The sequence below is a fragment of the Lontra canadensis genome, unplaced genomic scaffold (genome assembly GCF_010015895.1).
Source record: "Lontra canadensis isolate GAN:19392208 unplaced genomic scaffold, GSC_riverotter_1.0 scaffold35, whole genome shotgun sequence".
Classification (NCBI taxonomy): Eukaryota; Metazoa; Chordata; class Mammalia; order Carnivora; family Mustelidae; genus Lontra; species Lontra canadensis.
In genome coordinates, this window is record NW_022631029.1 from 2,418,080 (window position 1) to 2,444,071 (window position 25,992).

The 25,992-nt window shown below is 55.5% G+C and overlaps 3 protein-coding genes across 10 annotated transcripts; 2 read left to right on the plus strand and 1 right to left on the minus strand.

Moving 5' to 3' along the window:
* Nucleotides 1-1,462: 1,462 nt before the first annotated feature.
* Nucleotides 1,463-11,709, minus strand: USHBP1 (USH1 protein network component harmonin binding protein 1). Of its 6 annotated transcripts, none has more exons than XM_032867587.1 (13): nucleotides 11,562-11,709; nucleotides 9,609-9,696; nucleotides 9,385-9,518; nucleotides 8,741-9,179; nucleotides 5,945-6,070; nucleotides 5,636-5,772; nucleotides 5,360-5,500; nucleotides 4,693-4,866; nucleotides 3,918-4,167; nucleotides 3,141-3,362; nucleotides 2,277-2,383; nucleotides 1,968-2,090; nucleotides 1,463-1,723 (listed from the first exon to the last, which is right to left on the minus strand). In XM_032867587.1, exons 2-13 carry the CDS (start codon nucleotides 9,660-9,662, stop codon nucleotides 1,534-1,536), a joined length of 2,097 nt encoding a protein of 698 aa, XP_032723478.1. In that variant the 5' UTR covers nucleotides 9,663-9,696; nucleotides 11,562-11,709; the 3' UTR covers nucleotides 1,463-1,533. The 6 variants fall into 6 exon arrangements, 5 of the variants coding, with proteins under 5 accessions (XP_032723478.1, XP_032723477.1, XP_032723476.1 ...); XM_032867586.1 differs by lacking the exon at nucleotides 11,562-11,709 and adding an exon at nucleotides 10,302-10,564; XM_032867585.1 differs by lacking the exon at nucleotides 11,562-11,709 and adding an exon at nucleotides 10,067-10,163.
* Nucleotides 11,710-11,860: 151 nt separating this feature from the next.
* Nucleotides 11,861-19,998, plus strand: BABAM1 (BRISC and BRCA1 A complex member 1). 3 transcript variants are annotated; one of them, XM_032867591.1, is made up of 10 exons: nucleotides 11,861-11,967; nucleotides 12,913-12,958; nucleotides 13,329-13,693; nucleotides 15,169-15,227; nucleotides 15,961-16,081; nucleotides 16,164-16,242; nucleotides 17,029-17,053; nucleotides 18,486-18,615; nucleotides 18,812-18,898; nucleotides 19,551-19,998. In XM_032867591.1, exons 3-10 carry the CDS (start codon nucleotides 13,388-13,390, stop codon nucleotides 19,752-19,754), a joined length of 1,011 nt encoding a protein of 336 aa, XP_032723482.1. In that variant the 5' UTR covers nucleotides 11,861-11,967; nucleotides 12,913-12,958; nucleotides 13,329-13,387; the 3' UTR covers nucleotides 19,755-19,998. The 3 variants fall into 3 exon arrangements, with proteins under 3 accessions (XP_032723482.1, XP_032723481.1, XP_032723484.1); XM_032867590.1 differs by having other exon boundaries at nucleotides 13,337-13,693; XM_032867593.1 differs by lacking the exon at nucleotides 12,913-12,958 and having other exon boundaries at nucleotides 11,900-11,967; nucleotides 13,337-13,693.
* Nucleotides 19,999-21,012: 1,014 nt separating this feature from the next.
* On the plus strand, nucleotides 21,013-25,399 carry ANKLE1 (ankyrin repeat and LEM domain containing 1). Its single transcript, XM_032867594.1, has 9 exons — nucleotides 21,013-21,236; nucleotides 21,308-21,460; nucleotides 21,849-21,954; nucleotides 22,066-22,227; nucleotides 22,462-23,218; nucleotides 23,379-23,550; nucleotides 23,835-23,994; nucleotides 24,101-24,230; nucleotides 24,487-25,399. Exons 1-9 carry the CDS (start codon nucleotides 21,013-21,015, stop codon nucleotides 24,657-24,659), a joined length of 2,037 nt encoding a protein of 678 aa, XP_032723485.1. The 3' UTR covers nucleotides 24,660-25,399.
* Nucleotides 25,400-25,992: the final 593 nt, after the last annotated feature.

Sequence of the window (25,992 nt, forward strand, 5' to 3'; positions counted from 1 at the left end):
GTGGGCTGTCCGGAATCCTCCCCGTAGCACTGCAGGGCGTGTGGAAACCCCTGAGGCCCTGGAGGGGGCAGTGGGGGGGGTGCTGTCGAGGTCCGGCCCCGCCCCCTTGACCCCTGCCCGCGGCCCCGCGGTGACATTTGACCTTGTGGCGGCTGCGGACCGGTGACAAAGAGCCCTGGGCCCATCTGCCGAGGGGGCACCCGTGGGAACCGGCAGACCCCGCTCCTGTCGGCCTGGGAACCGGCCCCTGCCCCCCACAACAGCCCAAGCTCATTCCCCACCCTTCAACAGGTGACCTTGTCTCCTTCTGCCCCTACCCCCCCACCGCAGGCAAACTGGTGGGACTGGAGTGCTGGAAGCAGTATTGCTGTTTCGGCCCCTCCGACCTCCTCAGGACCTTGCCCTCCTCAGTTTCCCTGCTTTCTTCAAAGCTGGCTTTTGTCCAGAGAGATTGCACCATCCGAAGGTCACCCACCCCAGCGATCTCTCAGGAGCTGAGCGTCAGGAGGACCAGGTTGACTCCAGGCGCCAGACCCGCCTGACCTCAGGACCCCTGGCGGCAGGCAGCCACCGCACACACCTGCACAGGTGTGGGCTGGAAAGCACCCAACACTAGCACCACCACTAGGCTGGGGACGAAAACCTTTCTAATCCCGGTCTTGGATTTCAGCCATCCCCAAGAGGAGGGGGGAGAGCCCAGCAATAATCCGGCTGGCCGGTCCCACCTGGTCCCTGGTGCCAGGGTGTGTGGTTTATGCAAATGATATGCTAATTATCTGTCTGCTATTGACCTGACCCTAAAGGCTCCCAGGCCCTGCGGGTGAAAGCTGGAGCTTAACCTGGCCAGGGACCATCCAGACCCTCCCTCGGGCCAGAATATCCTTGCCCTGGAGTAAACACTTGCAGATTTCTTACCTTTGCTCTGCCCCCGACCCAGAAGCCCTTTACCTTAGCTCCATACCTTCCCTTTGAACGAGAGTTCCAAAGCCCTCTGATGTCTCCTCTCCCCCACCTCCACCTTGGGAGAGATTGGTCTTCTGGCTAACTTTCCACACCCTAAATCATTAGGCCCTCAGTTTTCCTTCTGGGATACAGGCATTTTCCTCTTTGGAGCATCTACCAGGCCAAACCCAGCATCTTCCTGGGAAGGGTATGGACAAAGGAACGTGTCTTTTGACCCCTCCAAAAGAGACAGATGAGTGTTGGAATGTCAGTTCTGGTCATGTAACCTCGCTGACCCTGAATACTTCACCCCATATCCTAGATTTGGCATGACCCCTGGCATGACCCCATGATCTGGCTGGCATCACATTCACATGCCACGGGGCTCCAGGTCAAAGCCAGGGAGGCTTTCTCAAGTGCCCAGCCACCCCTCCTTCCATCAGGTCCCAGACCCCACAGGTGCATCGGCCCCCATCCCACCCAACAGATCCCAACATTCAAGGTCACACATGATAAAACATCACTCCAGGACAGTTTATGGTGGCGCCCTCCGTGACAGTTTGGCATGTCCAGACACCGCCACAATGGGACCTACAGAAAGGTCTCTCCCAGCCGGGGTGGCCGGGAAGGCGGTCTGGGCCTGCCCAGTGCTCTTGCTGTGGCTTCTAACACCTCCAGCTCCTCTGCCTGTCGAGCCTCCATGAGGGCCATCTGCTGCTCCAGCTTCCTCCGCTGCTCTTCCTGCTTCCGGTGGGCACCTCGGAAGGCCAGGACCAGGGCACTGCAGGGGGTGGGAGGGGGTGCTGAGCCAGGAAAGGGCCCCCCTCCCACCAAGTCAGGAGCTATGTATTTCCAACCCCAGACAGGAGCTCTTTGAGATTGAATCTTCCTAGGGTTCCACTCAGAAAGGGGAGGTATGGAGTGTCTTGGACTTGCCACCTACTTTATGGGGGAAATCTGAGGCCCAGAGAAAGCCAGGGTCACTTCTGAGGTCCCCCAGGGAGACCCGGGGAAGGGAGACCCACCTGTGAGCCTTGCATAAATCGCTGTTCAGCTCAGCACTCTGAGCTCGTCTGGCTCGCCCCTTCTGAGCCACCTGTTCCAGTTCCTCCCGAAGAGAGTGCAGCTGCTCCCGCAGGCCCAGGGCCCTGGTGCAGGGGTGGGGAGAGAGGAGCTCCTCGCTGAAGGAGCTCCTTCCCTCCTCCCACCACACCTGTCCATGGTGTTTCCCTGTGCACACACCCGTACATGGACACACACCCAGCCCTCTACTGCACACGGTGCCTGCATGGAACCTTGCACGTACCCGCCCAGCCCAGGACCCAGACACACACCGGTTAAGTGACGCTGCCAGTTCCTGGGCCAGAGGCTCCGGGCCTTGGGCTTTGCCCACCTGACCTCCATCAATGCCCCTGCTGCCACCAAGGATAGCGGGAGGGCCCTGTGGGAGGCAGAAGGGAGGGAAGTGATAAGTGACATTGGCCTAGGTGGAGGGCATACTCAGGCCAAGCTGGACGTTGAAGCCACCCAAACTGTGGGCAGCCACAGCCCCCACCTTCACAGAGCCCCCAGTCTGGTGAGATACCCCAATGAGGGTAAAATTCCTCCCTACCTAGAGAAATAAATAACAGGGGATCTCATCTGCAGGCAGGTGAGGTCTGAGCTCAGACTTGCAAGAGATCATGGGCTTAATCAGACAAAGAGGTAAGGGATGAGTGTTCTTGGCAGGGGCACAGCACCTACGAAGGCTCAGAGGTAAGAGAGACGATTCAAAGGAGGGTTCCAGAAGCTGCTGAAGGCTTTAAGCAGAGGACAGACCTGATTAGATGGGAAGGGGTAAAAGGGAAGGCCTTAGGGAGCAAGTTCCAGCCAAAATTTAAGGAAGAGGTGATGCATGGGCTGGGGCTATTGGAGGGGAGATGCTGAAGATAAGCCTGCGAGTGGGAAGGAGGAGACACAGGTTTGAGTGGAAGAGCCAGACTCCTTAGGGCTTAGTGGGCTCAATACCCTCAAAGAAAAAAAAAAAAGCCCACAGTACAGGTATGAACTTTGACATTCAGTCCGCTGACATTCAACTCATCTCTTTGTGCAGAAATGCCAGCTGAGGCTCAGAGGGGGACTGTGATCCACCAGGGCACCAGGGCACCAGGGCCCACAGTATACTCCTGTCTCCACCAGGTCTGGGAAGATCCACTCACCTGGGACACCTCCTCTTCGTCCCCACTGCTCCCACCTCCACTGCTGTCGCCGCCACTACTGCTGGCCCCACCAGCCCCGAGCTGGGCCCACTCCCAGCGCAGCTGCTCCAGCAGGAGCACGTGGGCTGGGCCCTGGGCTCGGAGGGCAGCCTCCCGCAGCTCCAGACCCCGCTTCTCCCGCCGCACCAACTGAAGCCGAAGCATCAGGTCTGCCAGACTCTCCTGAGGGACCAAGGAGTGGGCAAACGATGGGGGCCTCTAGGATCTGGGGAACTGAGGCCCCAGGAGGACCCTCCACCCCCCAGTGAGGACCGGTCAGGCAAGAACTTGAACCTACACCGTGATTCTGTATGATGGGAAATAACCATCTCCTAAAGGTGACCACTATAGGAATGGCAGTTCAGAGGGTACCAATATCCCAGACAAGGGCCAGTAGCATCTCAGTGGAAGTGTCTGGGGTTTCTCCAACTCGAGAACCTCAGATCTTTCATGCCAGGGAGAAAAACAGATTACGTCCTCTGCCTCCACCTCCTCTCCATAGGAAGGAAGTTTTGGAAAGCCAGATTCAGAATCTTAGGAGAAACTGAATTCTAGAAGACAAACTCCTATGCATCCCTCAAAATCCCAGGTCCAATGCTCCTCCCTCCAGGAAGTCTGCCCCCAGCCATGCAGAACTCTCCTTTGTTACCCAGTCCCCCAGCCACTTCCCTCTCAGCCTGGGCAAAGGGTTTTGTCCCAGGAAAAAACACTAACACAGTGACCACTGCCCATGTGTACCCGTGTAGCTGCCAAGTCCTGCTGGATCTGCATCTTCTCCAAGCGGGGTAGGGCCGGGCCAGGCTGGGTCCCCAGAATGGCCTGCACCATGGCTTCTGCGTGGGGCACAGTGGGCATGGGTGCCAAAGTCGGGCCAGGCTCTTGGGGAATCTTCACCAGAGCACGGCGTGCCTGGAGACGCTGTACATAGCCCCAGAGCTGGGTAGCCACCTCCTGCGGTGTGGGCCGATCCACACTACTGCCTTTGGGGCTGTAGGAAACAGAAGAGGTGTCTAATGTCAACACTGGTGACCACAGTTGTGCTAACTTCATGCCAACTCCGGTGGGCTCTATCATCTTCCATCGTACTGGCCATGATGGATTCTATCTTGTCGGTGGTGAATATCGTCATACCAACATGATGGACACCATGACATCAACCCCAATGGGCACCACCATTCATCAAGACAACATAGTGAACACTATCATGTCAACGATTACTGTTGCTCATGCCATCCCAGAAGAAGCCATCACACCAACTCAGCAGGTACTGTCCCTTAGGCCAACACGGTGGATACCATAGCACCAACACAATGGTCACGACCGCTGAGCCTGCCAACCCCGTGTATGCCAACGTCACACCAACCCCATTCAACACCATCATGCCAGTTCTAATCAGTGGGCACCATCATCCATCTTCACACCAACCCTGGCGGGCCCTATACCACTCCCAGTGGCTGTCAACCTAAGCACCCCACTCACTGGCCCTCCCAGCTCCCAAGGTTCCCAGGGGTACCTTGGCTGTGGATCCCGTCGTGTCTCTCCATCCATGGCAGTGTCCTCTTGTGCCAGCAGCCTCTGGGCTTCCTTCTCCGCCACCTCCAGGTCCCCCTTAGGGATCCCCTCTCTTGCTCCCGAGTCAGCCTCCCGGAGAGCAAGCAGGACTCCGTACACCTCCTCGCAGTGCTCGCTGTGAGACGCTGATTTTGAGTGCTCCAGGACTCCTGGCCCCATCTTGTCATGTGGGTGACGTACCCACTTGTCCTTGGACCCTTCACTCCATCCCCCACTCCCACTGCTGGGAGCAGCATGTAAACTCCTTCAGCACCCCTGGGCTAAAATTGCCTTAAAATAATTTCAGATGGGGGGGGTGCCTGGGTGGCTCAGTGGGTTGAGCCTCTGCCTTTGGCTCAGGTCATGATCTCAGGGTCCTGGGATCGAGTCCCACATCGGGCTCCCTGCTCAGCGGGGAGCCTGCTTCCCCCTCTCTCTCTCTGCCTGCCTCTCTGCCTACTTGTGATCGCTCTCTCTGTCAAATAAATAAATAAAATCTTTGGGAAAAAAAAAGTAATTCCGGATGGGAAAGTGCTTTCCTGCGAGGGCCCAGACTCTCCCTGTGGATCATCCTCTGAGCACACCCATTCCCTTCCACACTAGTCAGATTGTGGGTGGGAGGCACTGACCTGTACTGCAAGGCCATACGCAGGGCTGTGGCTTCTGCCTCCCGCTGGCCCAGCTGCATGCTCAGGCCTTCACACCGGCCCTTGTACCCCTGCAGCACAGCTGACAGCAGACGGTTGAAACATTTGAGCTTCTCAATGTTCCTGCCTCCGCCATTAGGAGAGAGGGAAAATGAGAGGCGTCCCCAGGGCGGTCAGGACCCAGCTGATTTCCACCCTCCTCCCCACTTCTCGCCTGCTCTGTGGCGCCCTTACGAGCTCAGCATCTGTAACCCTTACCCCCGGAGCTGCTCCATCCGCACATCCATGATGTGGATCTCGGGGGTGAGGGGTCGAGTGGGGAGAGGTCCAAGCATCTGAGTACTGGAATCGCTCCGGACGCGCCGGAGCAGGGGGTGAGCCAAGGGGAAGGGGTCCTGTCAGAAAGAGTGGACTTGATTCATCCAGACTGTCATTGAGGGCCAAGTATCGTGGGGTTAAGCTTTTTCCCACCCCAGAAGCTCCTGGATCACAGGACCAGGATTTGAGTCTCATGGCCCAGAATCCTAAAGATCTGAAGATCGTGGTTTTTATGCTTCCCATGCTCACCTGAGTCCCCCAGGGCTCCTCATCTACCCCGGAACTGCTGGAGCCACTGCCTGAGGCCCCTGCTTGGCCCGGGGAGGGAGGCGGGAAAGGTTCCAGCCTCAGCAGGGAATCCTGCAGCTCCTGGACCTGGGGTGGGGGTGGGGAAGGAAGACGGAGTAGGTCAGGCCTGGGAGCTCCAATCACCCACCGACCCTCCCGCAGACCTGTTCCTGGGACAGTTCCCAGCTGGGAAGCAGGAACCTAGCTACTCACCCCGCCAAACTCACCACTACTGAGCCTTGGGCAACTCACTTAGCCACTCAAGAATCTTCTTTCTTTAAACATATACATGGCCAATCAGTACATGCAAAGGTACTCGAAATTACTAATCATCAGGGAAATGCAAATCAAAACCACAATTAGATATCACCCTATTGCTATTAGAAAAGCTACTATCAAAAAGATCAAAAAGAGGGGTGCCTGGGTGGCTCAGTGGGTTAAAGTCTCTGCCTTTGGCTCAGGTCATGATCCCAGGGTGCTGGGATCAAGCCCACATCAGGCTCTCTGCTCAGCGGGGAGTCTGCTTCCCGCCCCCTTGCCTGCCTCTCTGCCTACTTGTAATCTCTGTCAAATAAACAAATAAAATCTTTTTTTTTTTTTTAGATTTTTTTTTTTTTTTAATTTGACAGACAGATCACAAGTAGGCAGAGAGGCAGGCAGAGAGAGACAGGAGGAGGCAGGCTCCCTGCTGAGCAGAGAGCCCGACGCGGGACTCGATCCCAGGACCCTGAGATCATGACCTGAGCCGAAGGCAGAGGCTTTAACCACTGAGCCACCCAGGCGCCCCAACAAATAAAATCTTTAACAAAAAAATCAAAAAGACACTGGGGTGCCTAGGTGGCCCAGTTGGTTAAGTGTCTGACTCTTGGTTTCGGCTCAGGTCATGATCTCATAGGTGGTGGGATCCAGCCCTGTGCTCAGCAGGGAGTCAGCTTAAAGATTCTCTCCTTCTGCCCCTCCCCCCACTTAAACACGCACACTTGCTTTCTCTCCCCCGCAAATTAATTAGTTAAAAAAAAAGACATGAGATAGCAAGTGCTGGGGAGGATATGAAGAGGGAACCCTCATGCACCATTGGCAGGATTGCACATTGGTGCAGCCGTTTATACCAAAACATACATTGCTCCCTCAAAAAATTAATACTAGAACTATCACATGATTCAGCCATTCCATTTCTGGGTATTTATGCGAAGGAAAGGAAAAAAAGTTACTCGAAAGGATATCCCACCCCTACGTTCATTATAGCATTACTTGGCAATAACCGGGACGTAGAAGCAACCTATCTTGATGATCAGAAGTGATCACCTGCGGATGAATGGCTAAAGAAGATCTGGGGATAAACAAAGGAATATCATTTGTCCTTAAAAAAAGGAAGGAAAAAAGAAAAAGAAGGAAAAAAAAAAAAGGAAGGAAATCCTTCACAACATGGATGGACCTTTTTTCCCCCCAATATTTTATTTATTTATTTGACAGAGAGAGCGTCCACAAGCAGGGAGAGCACCAGGCAGAGAGGGAGAAGCTGACTCCCCACTGAGCAGGGAGCCCGATGCAGGACTCGATCCCAGGACCCTGGGATCATGACCTGAGCCTAACCAACTGAGTCACTCAGGCGCCCCAACATGGATGGACATTGAGGGCATTATGCTAAGTGAAATAAGTCAGGGAAAGAAAATACATTGTGCTCTCTCTTATATTTGGAATCTAAAACAAAACAAAAAATTGAGCTCATAGATCTAGAGAACGGAGTGGTGGTTGCCAGAGGTGGTGGGGTGAGGAGAGGAATGTGGAGAGGGGGATTTCCTTTCCCAGCCAGGAAGTGGGCCCCACCCCTCAGGCTGGGCTCTGGCAGCCCCCTTGTCCTGCCCAAGATGAGGGCCTGTGCCCCACCATCTCATATAGCCACATGTCTTTAGATTCTGTCCACATGCTAAAGAGGTCGGAATGTGTTTCTCTGATCCTGACACCACCCCTGAGCTCAGGACTCAGACACAGAGCTGTCTCTCTGATGGTCCCACACGGGTGTCTGATGGGTATCGTGAGCTCATTAGGGCCCTACCAGCTTCTGGTCTCCCTCCCACCAAACCCGCTCCTCCTGGAGCCTCCGCATTTCTCCCTTCCAGTCCCGCAGACCCCAAACCAGGACTTGTCTTCAACCCTTCTCTGGCTTTTACACCCAAGCTTGCCAGCTCCACCTTCGACACCACCCAGAATCTGCCCATTTCGTGCCACCTCCACAGTTCCCACCATCTGGTGTCTGGACCAAAGCCTCCTGGTACGCAGGATCCCGCGCCCTCCGCACACACATGCTGTTCCTCCCATGGCCACCAGAGGGCGCCCGTGAACTCAGCATCAGGGTCCCGCCCCTTTCTGCTCCGGGAAAACCCTCCAGGATCCCACCAGGCTCATGGCAAAAGCCCAACTCCCAACAGCCCACAATACCCTGTAAATGTGCCCCCATCACCAACCTGCCCTCGCTTCGCCCCCACACTGGCCCCCTCTCCGTTCCCTAAATCACACTCCCACCTCGCGGAGGGCAGTTCCTTCTCTGCCTGGCGTGCTCTTCCCCCGGATCCTTGCATGGCTCCTTCCTTACCTCCTCATTCAAGCGTCACCTCCTCTGACCACCTTAACTTAGAAGACAGCGGACCATTGCCTGTTCAGGACTCAGCAGTCAAAGCTCCATAAAAGTTTTTCTTTTGAACGAATGATTGAACCTATGCCAGGCCGGCCTCGCCCTTAGACAGCTGCCCCCCTCACCTCTCTCTGCAGCATCTCCTTCTCAGCCTGGATGGCCTGCAGGGAGGTCTGCACGCGAATCAGCTCCTCCTCTCGGCTGCCCAAGGCCAATCGCAGCCAGTCATTCCTTTCTGCTAGGCGGGCTGCCTCCCTCTGGCAACCCCCTGCCCCCTCCTGCTCCAAGCAGGGCCTGGGTCCCACCCCGCTTCTGTCTCCTGCCTCCACGGGCCCGGGACAGCTTGGGGGCTGGTGGCGCCAGGCAGCAGCCGCTGCTTCCAATGAGCTCAGAGCATGCTGGAGAGTCTGAAACACGTCAGAGACCTCAGGCCTGGGGGGGACAGTCTTCCCGTCCAGTGGGGCTACATCTGCGGCCTGCTGGCCTTCCTCAGCAGGCTTGCAGGGTCCCTCGGGAGATGGGGCGGGTCCTCTGCTAGAGTCCCCTTCAGCCTCTGTGTTGGTCCTGTGGTGAGGTAAGAGATGGAAGGTTCTGGAAATGGGGTCTCTGGCTCACGGGGGCTGCATTAACCTGGTTTTGAAAAGTTGGGCTGAGGAAGGCAGTGGGAAGCTACAGGGCGTGTGTGAGCAAGGGAGGAACACAGGTGCATCTGTGGGTAGGAAAGATATACCAGGGCTGGAGTGGGGAGCACAGACCAAGCGGGCCTTACCTGTTCCCCAGGCCCTGCCCACTGGCCTCGGCCTCTGGCCCCCGGCTCTCCTGAGATGGCACAGGGCCCAGCTCAGAACTCCCGCTGGCTGCCTCAACCTCCTCGGAACTCTCTGCCACAGGATCGAGCTCCCCCTGAAAATGACCCACAGGGCCAAGCTCTGAGCCTGGCAGGGCTGTGAGTGGCCCCAAAGAGCTGGGTGCGGCAGGCAGGGGGGCACTTACAGGCGGAGCGTGCCTCCCTCGCCGGCTTCGGGGCCGTGTGGCCCGAGCACTCATTGCTGTGCAGAAATCAGTCTTCTGAATCTTCCTCCTAAAACCACAGCCTGATCTCAGCTCTTGTCTCTCTTGTCTTCGTTGTCCCTGTTGACGGCCTTAATATCTTCTTCTGTGAAATGGGCATTGATCCCCTCCCTCTGGAAGGGATCTTGAACTATCAGTGTGGATTTGGTACATTTCGATGCCCCTCTTGACAGGCGGCTCACTATCTCTATTGTTCTGATCTCCCCTTCTCCTCTGCCTCCTTTATCTTTCACTACCTCTGTGCTTCCCTCTGTCCCCAGTCTGGGCCTCTTGAGGATTTCAAGAGTCACTTCTCTTCCCCAGGGTCCTCTTGAGTCAGAGGCCCCAGTCTTGGGGTTGGGTACCCCCAGTCTTCTCTACTTCTGTGCCTCTAGGAGTACCTTGGTCAGCGGCACAAATCCCTGGACACTCTTGGGGTAGCTCTGGCCACTGCCTGCTTAGCCCTGGGCTGGCCAAGGCTGGCTTGGGAGGGGCCAGGAAACAGGAAGCACCCCCCCTCCCCTGGTCATGTGGCTTGTTATTGTGCTGTTTCCTCCTCAAGGACATTAGCTTCCTCTAGGCCCGGGGTTGGGGGGGGGTACGTGTCCAGCTCCTGAGATGTCAGTCCTTCCGCACCTCAGCCTCTGATCTCATGTCTCTTCCACCTCTGAGCCTCAGTTTCCTTATCTGTAAAATGGGGGGAGGGGTAATTATAGCATTTTTCTACAGTGTCATGGGAATTTCAACAAGGAATTTTTAAAAATCCATCCAGGAAGAGAATTATAACAGGCCCCTCTTATTCCCTACCTCGCTGACCCTCCCATCTCTGCTTTTTCTACCAGCTGCTATTTCTCCTGTGTAAATGTGGAATTCCTCAGAGCCCAGATCGTCCCTACATCCTGCCCATTTTTCCTACACCCATCTCCAAAGGGCTTCCTCAACTCAATCCATAAGAGCCCAAGCCTCTCCCCTCCCACCTGGATGCCAGCCCAGCTCTCTCCCTGGACCTACAGGCACCCCTTTACTCTCTTCTCCACCCAGGCCCCTGGGAGAGAGACCTCATTGTTCACCTCCTCTGCTCATGTACCCTCCATGATTCCCCATTGCTCTTGGGAAACATTTCAAGCTCTTCCACCCGGCATTCAAGGGCCTTAAAAATTATGCCTGCTGCCTGCACCCATGTATACTCCTTGCTTTAGCCACGATGATCCCCTTCGTGTTGCCTGGAACATCCTTTCCTTGTTTCTGTGCTTGGTTTAAACTGTGCAGAGTCTGGAGTCACCCAAATCTTCCTCATTCCACTGTCAGACACTAGGAGGCTGATTTTTTTTGTTTCTGTGTCCCCAAAGGCGGTAAGGAAAGAAGTTGCAATTCTCTGACTTGTAGGCACCCAGGCACATTGAAATCTGCACTCTTAGCTTCTGCTCCAGCCATATTAACCTGTTAAGGTCTCCACCACTCCAAGGCTCTTGCAAGCCTCCAGACCTTTGCCAAGGCTGTTCCTTCTTTCTGGAATGCCTTTCATTCTCTTGTTTTTCTGCCAAGTCCTCCATCCTTGAAGACGCAGCTTACATAGCTCCTCCTGGCTGTCAATGACCAGAGCCTGGCTCATGAGGGCTGGATTTAACTGATCCTCTTACAAATAAAGAAACTGAGGGTGGTTAGCGTGGGTTTTAAATGGTTAGGGGGTGAGAGGAGAAGAGTGCTTGAAAAAGAAAACGTGGTCTGAAATAGTTTTGGCTTAGTCTTTTTGCATTTTGCAAATATGTGTAAAATAAGGAGAGATATTAAGTAACTGGGCGGGGCCTGGGGCCTGGGCCACGCCCACCTCAGTCCGCAAAAACTAGCCCCTTGCTGAGGGCCAGGTCAGCTCCACCAATCACCAATCAGCCCTACCTCTTCTTTTAAGTCCCGCCCAAGTCGCTCGCATTCAGTTTATCGCACTGCAAGTGAGGCCTTCTCCATCCCTTTAAACCTATTCCATAGAAAGGTCCACTCCACTAGGCTTCGTCCCAGCCTATCAGGGTTGAAGCACTGACCACTGTCGCCCGATTCGGCCAGAAACATCAAAGCTCCGGCTATTCTTGCTTTAACCAATCACATTCCAAACCCTAGCGCAGTCCCAGCCTATCCGCTTTCAAGGCTCTCCAGCCGTCCGCTGTTCGCCTGTGGGCTTGCCTTACGGCTTGCTGAACTACATTTCCCAGCAGGCGTCGCGGCCTTGCCGCAGTACTTCCGGGCTGCGAAAGATGGCGGCTTCCTAGTGAGTTCTCGACTGAGTTGGAGGGAGGGACAGGCTACGGTAAGAAGAGGTTGGGTGGTTGCGGTCCCGACCCTAGAGGTCCAGCCCCTAGCCTTCCTTGGGGATCCCGTTTTCCACTCTGGTTTCTCCTGCAGTCTAGCCTTCATCCCTCTTGCTGAAGCCAAATCATTGTTTTCCTTAGAGATTGAGGGGGTTACAAGCCGTTCAAAGACCATCCCCCGAAGCCCACACCCCAACCCAGATTGGCACACTGTTGGCGTCCTGTCTTTTCCACGTAAATTCGTGCCCCCTCCTTTGCACAGCCCAGTGCCCCGCTGGGGAGAATCCCAGAGCTAGTCTTTTTTTTTTTTTTTTTCCCCTCCTTATTTTTAAGCAATCCATATACCCAAGGTGGGGTTCGAACTCACAACCCCAAGAACAAGCGTCGCATGCTCTACGACTGAGGCAGCCAGGCACCCCAGCTAATTATTCTGTTAACCTTCTGTTAACCTTCTGTTAACCTTCTGTTAACCTTAAAACGAAAACTGTCGTTTTTACCAGCAGAGAAGAGCTTAGTTTGGGAATAGCAGAGAATTACAATTCAGGATGCACAAGCTGTATAACAAAACCTTAGGCAAGTCCAGAACAAAGGAGAGGAGTGCTCTTTTATAGAGGAAGGGGAGTTGGAATGGGCTGTTATAAACCTAAAGTCTATCGGAGTAAATTGGGAATTGAAGTTTAGTGGCTTTTCACTGGCTGAGTTGTGACAGTCTGTCATTGGTTGGGCTGTTGCCAGGCAAGGAGAAAATCTTTCATTTCCTTGCTGGGTTAGTATAGTCTTTTTTCTTTTGGGACTGCAATGTCTGTTTTCCTGTTAGGGTCTGCCATTGTGGTAGAGGGTGAGAGTTCCGCTTTTGGCCTCTTGATTCCATTTTAACCCACTGAGCCACCCAGGCACCCCTCTCTTGATTCCATTTTAAATAAGGTTTCCTTTATTGGTTTCAGGCATAGCTGGATCCAGGTGCACAGAGGTCTAGCTGCTGTTTTCTGGGTAAGCATCACTTCAAGCAGGGTTTCTTTCCCCTCTTGGAGGCAAAGAGGCTCCTGACAGCTCTTGACTTCTATCCTCCCAGCTCTGCAAGTCTGAGAAGATGCTCTTCCCTGATGGCACTATCGGAAGCCCCAGAACTGCCCCTCACTGACCTGTATTGGGTTATGCCACATCTCTCAGGCGTTCCTAGTGGCCAGATTTGTTCACTGGCCAAGGGAAAGGGGGGGTGTGGGTTAAGCACTACAGAAAAAAAAAATGGGATGCCAGGCACCCATTCTGCAGATAAGGAAACAGGCCGGGAAAGAAGTGATTTTTACAGTCATTAGGTCGTTCATGCTCTGTCCTGTCCAGTAACCAGATGTTTTTAAAACCCATAAGGGGAGGATCCTGGCTTCCCCCAGCCCTGCTCCATCCAGCCAGTTAGGGGCCATGGAAGTGGCAGAACCCAGCAGCCCCACTGAGGAAGAGGAGGAGGAGGAGGAGGAAGAAGAAGAGGAAGAGGAGCAGTCAGCTGAGCCCAGGCCCCGAACACGCTCCAACCCTGAGGGGGCTGAGGACCGGGCACTGGGAGCCCAGGCCAGTGTAGGCAGCCGCAGCGAGGGTGAGGGCGAGGCGGCCAGTGCTGACGATGGGACCCCCAATCCTCCAGGAGCTGGCCCCAAGCCCTGGCAGGTGCCCCCAACAGCTCCTGAAGTCCAGGTGCGGACACCAAGGGTCAACTGTCCAGAGAAGGTGGTAAGTGAGGGGCTTGGCCTGTGGCCATGAGGTGCTGGGAAACCTTACGTTTAACGTTCTTGCTTTTTGGGATTCACTCTGCAGTGACTTCGTAGGAGTTTTTTAGGGCTACCACAACAAATTAGGGAATCAGAGGTCAGGCCTGACCGCTGGCTTAAAACAACAGAAATTCATTATCTCACTCTTCTGGAGGCCAGAAGTCTGAAATCAAAGTATGGGCAGGGCTGTGGTTCCTCTGGAGGTTGTACAGAAAGATCCTTCCTTGCATCTTCTGGCCTGAGGCAGGTAGCACATTTCCCTGGCTTGTAGCCCCATCTCCCGGGTCTCTGCCTCTGTCTTCACATGGCCTTCCTGTCTGTGTCTCTGAACCTTCTTTCTCTTATAAGGACACTTGTCATTGGATCAGGGTTTTTTGTTTGTTTGTTTGTTTGTTTTTAAGGTTTATTTATTTATTTGAGAGAGAGCATAACCTGCTGGGGGTGGTGGGGAGAGAGTCTTGGGAGGGGCAAAGGGAAATGGGGAATACCAGGCAGACTCCCTGCTGAGCAGGAAGCCTCATGGAGGGCTGGATCTCAGTGATCTCCCCTGAGACCATGGCACAAACTGAAATCACGAGTTGGATGCTGGGGGGTGCCTGGGTGTCTCAGTGGGGTAACCGTCTGCCTTTGGCTCAGGGGTCCTGGGATTGAGTTAGCATTGGGCTCCCTGACGCGGGGAGCCTGCTTTCTTCCTCTCTCTCTGCCTGCCACTCCCCCTACTTGCGCATGCATGCTCTCTCTCTCTCACAAATAAGTAAATAAAATCTTTGAGGGGCGCCTGGGTGGCTCAGTGGGTTAAAGCCTCTGCCTTCGGCTCAGATCATGATCCCAGGGTCCTGGGATCAAGCCCTGCATCGGGCTCTCTGCTCAGCAGGGAGCCTGCTTCCCTTCCTCTCCCTCTGCCTGCCTCTCTGCCCATTTGGGATCTCTGTCTTTCAAATAAATAAATAAAATTTAAAAAATAAAATAAAATAAAATCTTTGAAAAAACGAAAAGGAGTTGGATTCGCCTGTCAAGTGAGCCACCCAGGCACTCCGGATCAGGATCTTTATCTTATCTCAAGATCTTTCTCTTAATTCCATCAACAAATTCCCTAATTCCAAAAAAAGTCACATTCTGATATTCCCGGTGGGCATGTCTATGTGGGGGCCGGGACACAATTCAACCCACTCTACCTTTGTTTTCCTGTTTCTGTGTCAGACATTCTCTGGCTCCTTTATTCACTTGCAATCCTGGACTCCTGATCTAGTGCTCTTTTCCCTGAACTGCTGTCTTCCAAAGTAGGTTTCTTGGCTGGGACTCGGGGGTCACCCTGATAAGCACCTTTTCAGACAGAGCTGGAGAGGGCCACCAGAGTGCAGTGGGGGCCAGTGTTAGTGTCCACTTGCTAGGCAGTGCCAACCACAGTGTCCTCACCTCCCTCGGACCTTCTTGCAGATCATCTGCCTGGACCTGTCAGAGGAAATGTCCCTGTCAAAGCTGGAGTCATTCAATGGGTGAGAGGAACATTTGGGGGCTTGAATATGCAGCCATGGCTTGGGGTGGGGTTGGGGCGGGTAGACAGCTCAAAAAACTCAGGGCTCTCTCTATCTCTCTCTCTGAGACTCCCAGTGCTTGGCCTGGCCTGGGGACTGGGGCCTGGCGTTGTCATAGTAGCAATGGCAACCGATTCTGAAAAAGCTGTGACCCACCAAGGCTCCTATCCAAGCTTGTGAGAGATGCCATGTATCTCCCACAGCACAGCAGTGACTCAGAAACTTGAGAGGTGAAGTGACTTGCCCAAGGCCTCACAGTGGATAGGCAGAGCCAGGACTCAGACCCAGGCCTAGGTGATCCCGAAACCGCTGCCCTGAACAGCTGAGTCTCTGTGGAGTTCGTGACCGGGCCTGGGTAGAGTCCAGGGAGCTCTGGGGGGATGCTGAGGACAAGCCCGCCTTCCCTTTGCTGCCACCTGTAGCCATCTGTGGCTGAATGAAGGCCTGGAGGAGACCTCCTGGGGATCAATTGTGAGACCCAGGCTGGCCAGAGGAACCCCATTTAGCGAAGGCAAAAACCGGGGCGGTGGGGGCGCTGGGTTTTGCCATCTCCCTGCTGCATGACCTGACCTGGGCCTGCAGTGCCTAATCCTAAGGCTAGCGGAGGGCTGCCCAGGATTGGCAGGTGAAGAGACACCCTCCAGGCTGGGAGGCCTTGCCTTAACCACCCTCCTCACTCTCTCTCCCTCCCCAGCTCTAAAACCAACGCCCTCAATGTCTCCCAGAAGATGATCGAAATGTTTGTGCGGACAAAACATAAGATCGACAAGAGCCATGAGTTTGCGCTGGTGGTGGTGAATGACGACATCGCCTGGGTGAGCCTGGGGCAGGGCTCAGGTGCCGAGGGGTTCTGTTGGGGTGGGGAGGCGCCTCACTGAGGCTTGTGCTTCCCCGTAGCTGTCCGGCCTGACCTCTGATCCCCGCGAACTCTGCAGCTGCCTCTATGACCTGGAGACGGCTTCCTGCTCCACCTTCAGTATCCTTCCAGGCAGGGGCGCCCTGTGGAGGGGCTTGGGCTGTCTTGGCACCCCAGAAGCCTGAGCCGTGGAGGGGGCTGGCTGAGACTGGCTCAGATCCAGATCCCCGTTCTGCTGTGACAAACTTGGGCAAGTCCCCTCTTTGAACCTGTTTCTTCATCTGTGAAAGAGGAGGCACGAAGCCTCCTTCCCCAGGGGGTTGCTAGTAAGATCAAGTCCTGGTACAGAAACAAAACCAGCTGATTTGGACTCTAGATGTCAAAACCACTCACATGGGGAGCATTCTGTGCAGAGCCAAGTATACAGTTGGTGCTCAATAAATGGCAGTATGGGACTGAGGAGTTACAATCACTGCTACAGCCCCTGCAGCCTGGGCACAGCACATTTTATGCTAATTTGAACACAAAAGACTCACGTGCAGACCAAAACTTAGATAGAAAATGATGCTTGTGAGTTATAAAACACTTCTGAGTGTCGGGGGGTAGGGGACTGGGACACCTGTGGCTCTCGCATTGTGAAGACTGCTGCCCTGACCGTGAGGGAAAGGGGAGCTTTGAGCCACTAAGTGTTTTCAGGGCATCCGGTGCTGGCCTTCTGTTTTGTGATCTATACTGAGGGAAAACAGGCTCAGACAGGGCAAGCAACTGGGCCAGGGTCACACAGCGCATCTCCTGCATCAGGCGTGAAGGTGCCTGGGCTCTCCCGGCGGCGTCAGGATGAGGGAAGCCTCCTGCCGCTTCCTACGCATGCTCTGCCACCAGCCTTCTCCTTAGCATCTCTGCCAGATCTGGAAGGTCTCTTCAGCCTCATGTAAGTACTCCCTTTGCTGCAACTCCCCTTCTGTGTCCCTCGTGTGATGGCCCTGAGGTCCCCCACTCCACTGTTGTTGTTTTTTAAAGACTTTATTCATTTATTTGACAGACAGAGATCACAAGTAGGCAGAGAGGCAGGCGGAGGGGCGGGGAAGCAGGCTGCCTGCTGAGCAGAGAGCCTGATTCGATTCGGGGCTCTATCCCAGGACCCTGGGATCATGACCTGAGCCGAAGGCAGAGGCTTTAACCCACTGAGCCACCCAGGCGCCCCCCTCAACTCCATTGTTTTAACCCACGGGGCAGTGCGCTTTTTCTGTAAAGAGCCGGGCAGTAAATATTTTCAGCTTTGCAGGCCATATGGCCTCTGTCTTGATGACTGGATCCTGCCTGAGTCACTTGAAGGCAGTCACAAACCATCCCTGTGCACGGGACTGTGTCCCCAACAAAACGTTCTTGATGAACATGGAAACTTGAATTTCATATCCTTTCCACATGTCACAAAATGTTCTTTTGATTTTCTTCCCCCAATCATTTAAAAAATGTAAAAGCCATTCTTAGCTTCAGGGCCCTGGTAGTCCAGCATCCGTTCTTACCTGCCCCTAATGGTGGACATGGGTCCTGTTTTGCCTTTTCCATCATGATTGACCTGGTACAGTGGTTCTGGCAGATTTTGCAAGTGAATCCGTCCTGTAAATTCCCAGTGGAAGACATGCTGGGCCAAAGGGGTGTGTATTTTTAACCTGCTAGACTTTGCCAGAACACTGTCGCTGGAAACCAACCCTGCATACTCTCCCGACACCAGGGTTCTTCATGCTGCCGAAGGTTCTGGCTGTCTGATAGAGGCTAGTGGCCACCTGTTACTTTCACTGTGTTTTTCTTGAAGCCTTTTTTTATTCATTTGTAAACCATTCAGTATTCCTGCAGTGATTTGTCTGTTTGTCCCCTTTGCCTGTGTTTATAGGGAAATAGTGGCTTTTTTCTTATTGATGATCAGATTTGCTTTTCACATATTAAAGACCTTCGCCCTCTCTCTGCCCGGTGCTCTCTGCCAATGTGAGATCCAGCCGTGGCCATTTGGGGACATGGGTGCTAACTTATGAAATAAGATCAGGCCCCAGCCTTAGATTCTTCTGGCCTGGGGGACATGTCCAAGTCAGGTCAATGAGGGGGATATTCAGGATGGTGAGGGGGGTCAGAGTGGGCTCCACCTTTGGGGTCTGCAGAGTCCCCCTGATAAGAGTAGGAGAGGTCAGGCAGAAGGGTGAGGGTGGGGAGGCAGTCTGGGCAGAGGGAACAGCCTAGGGGGAGGCTCGGAGGGAGCAGTCATGTGGGCTTTGCATGCCCAGTGAAGGCCCAGGCTCTCCGAGGGTGACAAGAGCGGGGGATCCCCGGAGCGTGCTCTGACCTCTCCCCCACCCTCCACTACGCAGCCAGCAGAAGACTGAGCTGCCCGTCACCGAGAACGTGCGGACAATTCCACCCCCGTACGTGATCCGCACCATCCTAGTCTATAGCCGTCCGCCCTGCCAGCCCCAGTTCTCCCTGACTGAGCCCATGAAGGTGAGTGAGGCTGGGGAAAGGGAGGGATAGCTGCAGCCAGCAGAATGGCTGCTTAGACACCAGGAGGGACTTCCTGATCACAAGAGCTGGGGTGCCTATGGGCAGGTTCCCAGAGTCCAAGGCAGAAGCTGGGGAATTACAGTCATGGGGGCAGGGGGTGACTCATGCCCTGAAGGTTGGCATTCTTTCCCTGCAGAAAATGTTCCAGTGCCCATACTTTTTCTTCGATGTTGTTTACATCCACAATGGCGCTGATGAGAAAGAAGAGGAAATGAGCTGGAAGGTGAGAGGCTGCTGTGGGTATGGATGGCAGGGAGGGTGTAGGTGGGGTGTCTCGGAAGCCACCTCCGTTTTGCTCCCCTGGAGCCCTCGCCCTGCTGGATCATGGTCCTGAGCTCATTCAATAACCATCTCTACGTGTCTGCTTTGAGCTAGTGGGGGCTTCTCCGGTCTGCCTTTGCTTTCACCATGTCCTCTGCTTGGAGTGCCCTTCCTGCCTTGCCTTCCCAGGCCCTGCTGGTCTTTCATATCCGACCCCAGACTTAGCTAAAAAATGTTGATTAGGCCACTTACCTCTGAGCCTCAGTTTACCCAACTGTGAACAGGGGGAGTTGAGATTGGCTCCTCTTTCTACCTCAGCACCCAAACCATCTACCCCAGATCATCCTCAGGGATGATTAGCATGAGGGCCAGGGGTAGTCTGCATCTGACTGTGTCTCCAAATTAGGGGCTCCAGGACTGAGATTTCTTGGGGTCCCTACCCCTGGATGGGTGGCGGGGAATATTTGCTGAACATGGGACTGTTTCTTTCTGGAAAACTCCTCTTCATCCTTCAGAACCCATCCCTAGTGCCCTCTCCTCTGGGAAGCCCTCCAGGGGCAGAGAGTGTCCATCAGGGGACCCTCTTGCTGAACAGCCCCTCCCCGGCCCCACAGGACATGTTTGCCTTCATGGGCAGCCTGGATACCAAGGGCACCAGCTACAAGTATGAGGTGGCACTGGCTGGGCCAGCCCTTGAGCTGCACAACTGTATGGCCAAGCTGCTGGCTCATCCACTGCAGCGGCCCTGCCAGAGTCATGCCTCCTACAGCCTGCTGGAGGAGGACGATGAAGCCACCGAGGTCGAAGCCACCGTCTGAACCATCCCTATACATCCCCGCCTTCTCGTGCAGTGAAGCCCTTGGCTTAGAGAATGGTTCTCAAACTGGGCTCCATGGCACCCTGGTGGGGGAGGGTTCCAGGAGGCTCCTGGGACCCTGGGCACCCCTTCCCTAAGTTTTCCGGCCCACCTCCCACTGCTGGTTTGTTGATTTTAAGTTTTGTTCTTCCCTGTGTGCTTCTTGTCCTCAGAATAAAAATCCGAGAATCCCTGACCCAGGTCGACAACAGTTACGTTGTGTTAATTAGGATCTTTTTGGTTGCAAGTGACAGGAAACCTACCGGCCAAACAGAAAGAGAAATGGTTTGGTTCTTGTGGATGAAAAGCGAAGGGCAGCTTCAGGCTTGGCTGTATTCAGTTACTCAGACAATAATGCCATTGGGGTGGGCTGAAGTATCTTGTGTGATTGTTCAGTGTGCTCTGCTTTTCTCCCAAACCATGGGAGAGCTGTGATCACTCCTCAGACTACAGCCCAGGGAAGGGAGGGCCCCCACATGCAACGGGCCTTGACTGGTCATTGGGCCGGTCATGGGCTAGAGTTGTGGGATGGTCTGATCCACCAGGACTTGATCAAGCCTCTAATCCGGGAAGGGATTACAGCTCTTTCAGGAAATAGTATGGGTTTTCCCCAGAGGAAGGGAGACCAGAGACAGATAGAACAGGTTTACCATTCAGCTATCTTCCTGGATGATGAGCGATTGTGCAAAAAGTTTGGCAACTAGATTCTATTTATAAAACAGAAACAGCTTTATTTTCCTCCCTATGAGCATTTATTGGGCACTTAGGTGCCAGGCCCTTGTGGTGAAAATCGTTCCATTTCACACCAGCCCGGAAGAGATGATTCTCCCATTTTGCAGATGGGAATATTAAGGCCCTCAGCGGCCCAGCGCTCCAAAGTAGTGGACTCCCGTTTCCCTGGGAGTGGAAACGGGCCACACAGAGATAGAGGCGGGAGCTGTTAATTGAAGCTTTACACAGTGTCCAGGCTGTGCTTGTCTACGGCAGCCCCCTTGGGCAAAACGTTCTGGGAGACGTAATACCCTGTGGGCATCTCCAGGCCCTGGGAGGCGGCGCCACACCCTCCTTCAGGGTGAGTTCGAATTTCCCTGCTTTTGACACGAGATAATGACACACTTGGCGTCCTCCACCCGCCCCGGGCCTTATCGGCGGCCCCAGGTCCTGCTTGAGCGCCACTCGCTGTCATGGGTCCCCGCAGGCGCTAGAGCTTGCGAACCCCGATGTGGACGCCGGTGCGGCGCAGGTCCGCTTGGCTGGGGACACTGCGCGGCGCCTTCCCACGCACACCCGAGACGGGGGGTGGGGCGGCGCGTGCGCACAAGGCCGCGGCGGGAAATCGGAACTCGGCGGGCGGCGCCGCGGGGCTCCGGGGCAGACCCAGCATGGACGGGGCGACCCGCCTGGCCCAGCGGCTTCGGGCAGCGTTGCGGGAGACGGAGCTGCGGTGAGGAAGGTGAGGGACCGGGCCGAAGACGGGGCGAGGGTCGCGGTCCATTCTGACCTCCCACTCCGTAGGGCCGTGGAGGAGCTGCTGAGCCGCGGCGCCGACCCCAACCTGCTGCTCGCGGATGGCGCGGCAGCCGTGCACCTGGCGGCGAGAGCCCGCCACCCGCGCGGTCTGCGGTGTCTGGAAGCCCTGCTGAGCCGAGGCGGGGACGCCAACGCTCGGTGAGGTGGGGCCAGGACCCCGGGCGGGGTGAGTCGCGCAGGGGAGGGGTCTCCCGAGTCCGAGGGCCTCGGCCGCGCACTGGGAGAGGGCATCCCACAGCCCAGGGGCGGAGTGGAGACTCGGTGTCCAAGGGTGGGGCTTGGGGATCTGGGGGCGGTTCCTGAGGATCCTAGGGCGAGGGGCTGGGATCCTAGGGCGAGGGGCTGGGGTCCCAGACCGAAGCTGGGATGTGAGGTTTGAATTTGGCCGAGGACGCAGTGTCTAGGATCCAGGGATGGTGTCTCAGGCTAGAGGGTGGCAATAGGAGCCCAAGAGCCAAGGTTCCGGGGTGCGGAGGCGGCGATCACATTCCCTCTTCCCCTGACCCTTCCTCTGCTCCTGTCCCAGTTCGGTCGAGGCACTGACGCCGCTGCACGTGGCTGCCGCCTGGGGCTGTCGCCGTGGCCTGGAGTTACTGCTGGGCCACGGAGCGGACCCCGCGCTGCGAGACCAGGTGGGAGTCCCGCTCCTGCAGTAGCAGGGCGAACCTGGAGGGAGCAAGGGAGGGAGGGAAGAAGGGCGGGAAGAAGGCCTCGGGTGCCCCCTGCTGACCGCACCGCTACAGGACGGACTGCGGCCGCTGGACCTGGCAGAACAGCAGGGGCACCAGGATTGCGCGGGACTCCTTCGGAAGTTCCAGACTCGGACCCAGATCTCGACCCTGACCCGGACAGAGAGCCAGGAGCCTGAGCCGGAGCGCGAGCCTGACGGTACGTGGGGCCTGCGCGTAACTCGGGGGCTTAACCTCTGATCTAGATTTGAGTGTCCCTCTGATGTCCACTCTGGCTCTGTCTCAGGTGCATTGTCTCCGGTAAGCTGTCTGCCTCCGACTCTTTCCCTCCTCCTGCGACTCCAGCTGCCTCCTTCTGTCTGGTCCAACCCCCATCTCTGTCTCTGGCTCTCTTTACTCCCCTCTGACTCCGTCTCATCCCTTACTTTAGGCCCAGACCCCTGGGGAAAGGGGTTGGACACCCGGCCCTCTGGACCTCTCAGTGTGACGCCGGGCTCCACAGCACTGGGCGGAAGTGATGGCAGGGACATGGGCCTGGAAGCCAGCTCCAGACTCCCCAGCCTTCTTGCCCACCCTGAGATTGCTGACCAGGATAGCGGCTTGGAGCAACCCCCAGGACAATGGGACTACAGCTCAGATAGCTCCTTTGTCACAGCGATTGAAGCTTCTGGAACTGAAGACCCAGCCCCACATACCTCCTCCTGGGCTAGGTCACTACCCCAGACCAAGCAGGGACTCCTGCCTGGTATTCGACCTTCCCAGAGGATGCCCAGCTCTCCAGGTACCCCTCCACTGGTGCATCGAACTGCCAGAGCAGACAGGGAGGCAGAACTAAATACCCATCTCCAGGCCCTAACTCTGACCTCTCCAGATGCCTCCCCCTCCCTCATATCCCTCCCGGATGGGAGCCCTGCCTCAAGCCCCCCTCGGGAATCACCGCCAGGACTCCCCGACTCCCGCTTCCTAAAAGATGGAGAGGTGTCCCTCGACAGTGATGTGGCTGCCCTCTGGCTGACGGAGGACGAGGGGAGCTCCACAGGTGACAGGGACCCCATCCCCTCTTGCTGGTGCCCTCTGGTCCCTGCGGTGTCTGACCTGGATTTGCTGCGAGGACTCCAAGCACTTGGCGAGAGCCCCGGCCCCATCACACCCTTCACTCGGCCGTACTACCTCCGGCGGCTGGAAGAAACCCGTGCTGCTGCTCCTGGTTAGTCTGTTTGGGGCATCCAGAGTGCAAGGAGCCTCTGGGAGTTCCCGGAGAACCCTGTCTCTCACTCCTGCCTCTTTTACTCTTTGTCTCTGGGGGATCAGCCCCTTCTTCTGCCTGCCTTGACTCAGTCCTCCTGCCTCCCCAACCTGGGGCTCAGACTTTGCAGGGCGCAGCCCAGAGCTGGCCGAAGCCCTGCGGACAGGCTGTATCCCAGATGCCCAGGCAGACGAGGACGAACTGGCCCAGCAGTTTGAGCGGCCAGATCCCAAGAGCAGGTGGCGGGAGGGGCTCGCGAAGTCCAGTTTCACGTATCTGCTGTTGGACCCCAGGTACTTGGGGCAGGAATGACTCAGAGGTGGGAGCTGGAAAATTCGGGGATTGGTTCTTATTTGCTTTGTATCTTTAAAAGGGGGACTGGCCCTGTCTGGATACAACCTTCTGTATATAGAAAAGGTTGGTTAGACCCAGTTAAAGCTGCTGAGTATCCCTGGGGAGCATCCGCCACTCTCTGCCTTAGAAAATGGGGCTCACTGGACATGGATTCCGGTTGCTCTGTGAACTTAGAAACTGTCTCCGGGGCAACTGTCCTCTCTGAGCAACTTCCCTCATCCAGGGAGACTCAGGACCTGCCAGCTCGCGCCTTCTCACTGACCCCAGCTGAACGCCTTCGGACCTTTGTCCGTGCCATCTTCTATGTGGGGAAAGGAACGCGGGTCCGGCCAGATGTCCACCTCTGGGAGGCCCTCAGGCTCCGTCGGCAGCCAGGAAAGCAGGTGTGGGGCTAAAGATCAGGGGCACAGCAGGGGCAGCTGGGCCACGGGGAAGTGAAGGGAGGAAGGAATTGGAGGGCAGACCCCTGATCCCACCCTCGTCCCCTAGGCCTGCCCCAAAGTGCGCCAGATCTTGGACATTTGGGCCAGTGGCCGTGGTGTGGTCTCCCTGCATTGCTTCCAACACGTGGTTGCTGTGGAGGCTTATACTCGAGAGGCTTGTCTCGTGGCTGCTCTAGGTAGGTGCCTGGCCCATGCGGCAGGGGGAGGGGTCACGAGAGGGACCTTTGATCTACTGATTACTTCATCCCTCTCCTCTTAGAGCTGCTCATTCATGCATCCAATGAACAATTATTGAGCACCAACTAGGTACCTGCACATGTACATATTTTGTTTGCTCTGTCAGTTTGTCCCTGCTTAAGAGCAATATGCAGTGGGGGTTGCTGTCACATTTGCCAGCAGTTTCCAAGGATGCCTGACCCCTCCTCTCTCCAGGGATCCAGACACTGACGAACCAGAAACAAGGACACTGCTACGGAGTCGTGGAGGGCTGGCCAGCCACCCGGCGCCGCCGCTTGGGGGTACACCTGCTGCACCGCGCCCTCCTTGTCTTCTTGGCCGAGGGTGAGCGAGAGCTGCGGCCACAGGACATCCAGGCACGTGGCTGAGTCCCGGGGAGCTGGCCCCTAGCCTAGGTAGAGATCAGGGTGTTTGAATGTCTGCCCCGTGGTGACGGCAGCCACACATCTCCAGAAGGCTGCCAGGGGGTAAGGGGTGGCCGGGCAGCAACCTGTATCTTCCCCTCCAGCTGAGGGAGGACTTTGTTACAGATGGAACTTCTGGAGCTTCCTGTCATGGGAGAACAAGTAGGGAACCCAAAGATCTCTGGAACATTCCAGGGCTTCAGAAGGTGCTAGTGCTTTGGCAGTTTGGTCCTGTCCTTGTGATCTACTTTTATCTCCCAGAAACGGGGACTCACTTGTGGGATGGGCTGGGGAAATTGGCCAAGCTCAAGAGAGATTTCTCTGCTTCCCAGCTATGGGACCTCGGACCAATAACGTGTCTCTCTGAGACTCCGTTTCCTTAGCTGTACAGTGGGGACAATGACAAGTCCTACCTCAGGGGGTCATGGTGGAGACCGGAGTAAACAAAGGCAGGAAATACAGTGTGGGGCACAGAACCCTGCAGGTGGAAAATCTCCCCGAAGGGAGGCGCCCTGACGCTGTTGAGGGGCCGACTGTGTGTGGCGAGCTGTGGGCAGAGCCCGGGAGGGCGACTAGGGTATGGGCGAGCGAGCAGCTCTCTTCAGGATAGCTGTGCTACTCGGGTCTCCCTTGCTTCTCTGAGACTGTTTCTTCCCGCTATAAGAGGCAATAAATAACCGCGATTTCCTGGGGATGCTATGCGATTTCAGACTTCCCATATGTTAAGAGCTTTAGTAAATGCCAAGCTGCCATCCTGGTGAGGTGTTGACGGGATCGTTTTATTTTCTGGAAGTTGCTTCTTAAAAGCATTTAGTGTATTTAGAGATTTGAGAGGATCCGCCGTCTCATTGGGTTGACCATCTGCCCATCATCGTGGCTCAGCCAACCGGGTCCTGCAGGGGGCGGGGTGTAACCCTGGCTCCTTCCACCTGCTTCAGTTCCTGGAGGCGGAGCTCCTGCCTACTCTTCGGGAATGGCTGGTATGGTAATTAGGCGCCAGGGCTCTGAATTGGGTCTGGGCTCTACCATTTTATTTAATTATTTTTTTTTAAAGATTTTATTTGTTTATTTAAAGAGAGAACGCACGCTAGCTGTGGGAAGGACAGAAGGAGAGAGAGAATTTCAAGCTGACTCTGTGTTGAACGGGAGCCCCCTATGGGGTCTGAGTCCAGGACCCTGAGATCATGACTTGAGCTGAAATGAAGTCTGACACTTAACCGACAGATCCACCCATGCGCCTCTGGGTTCTACCATTTTGACCAAACTGAGGACAGTTCTCTGAACTTCTCTTTCCTCA

Bases quoted from the DNA above. Each gene is read 5' to 3' on its own strand.
- USHBP1 (XM_032867587.1), bottom strand. From the start codon at position 9,662: ATGAGTGCTCGGGCCACACGGCCCCGAAGCCGGCGAGGGAGGCACGCT. The intron at 4,168-4,692 runs GTACCCCTGGGA...TGTTTCCTACAG, and splicing joins CGACGGGATCCACAGCCAAG to CCCCAAAGGCAGTAGTGTGG. The intron at 2,384-3,140 runs GTGAGTGGATCT...TGCCTCCCACAG, and splicing joins ACGAAGAGGAGGTGTCCCAG to GGCCCTCCCGCTATCCTTGG.
- BABAM1 (XM_032867591.1), top strand. From the start codon at position 13,388: ATGGAAGTGGCAGAACCCAGCAGCCCCACTGAGGAAGAGGAGGAGGAG. The intron at 16,082-16,163 runs GTGAGCCTGGGG...GCTTCCCCGTAG, and splicing joins TGAATGACGACATCGCCTGG to CTGTCCGGCCTGACCTCTGA. The intron at 18,899-19,550 runs GTGAGAGGCTGC...CCGGCCCCACAG, and splicing joins AAGAGGAAATGAGCTGGAAG to GACATGTTTGCCTTCATGGG.
- ANKLE1 (XM_032867594.1), top strand. From the start codon at position 21,013: ATGTGGACGCCGGTGCGGCGCAGGTCCGCTTGGCTGGGGACACTGCGC. The intron at 21,955-22,065 runs GTGGGAGTCCCG...GCACCGCTACAG, and splicing joins ACCCCGCGCTGCGAGACCAG to GACGGACTGCGGCCGCTGGA. The intron at 24,231-24,486 runs GTAGGTGCCTGG...TCCTCTCTCCAG, and splicing joins TTGTCTCGTGGCTGCTCTAG to GGATCCAGACACTGACGAAC.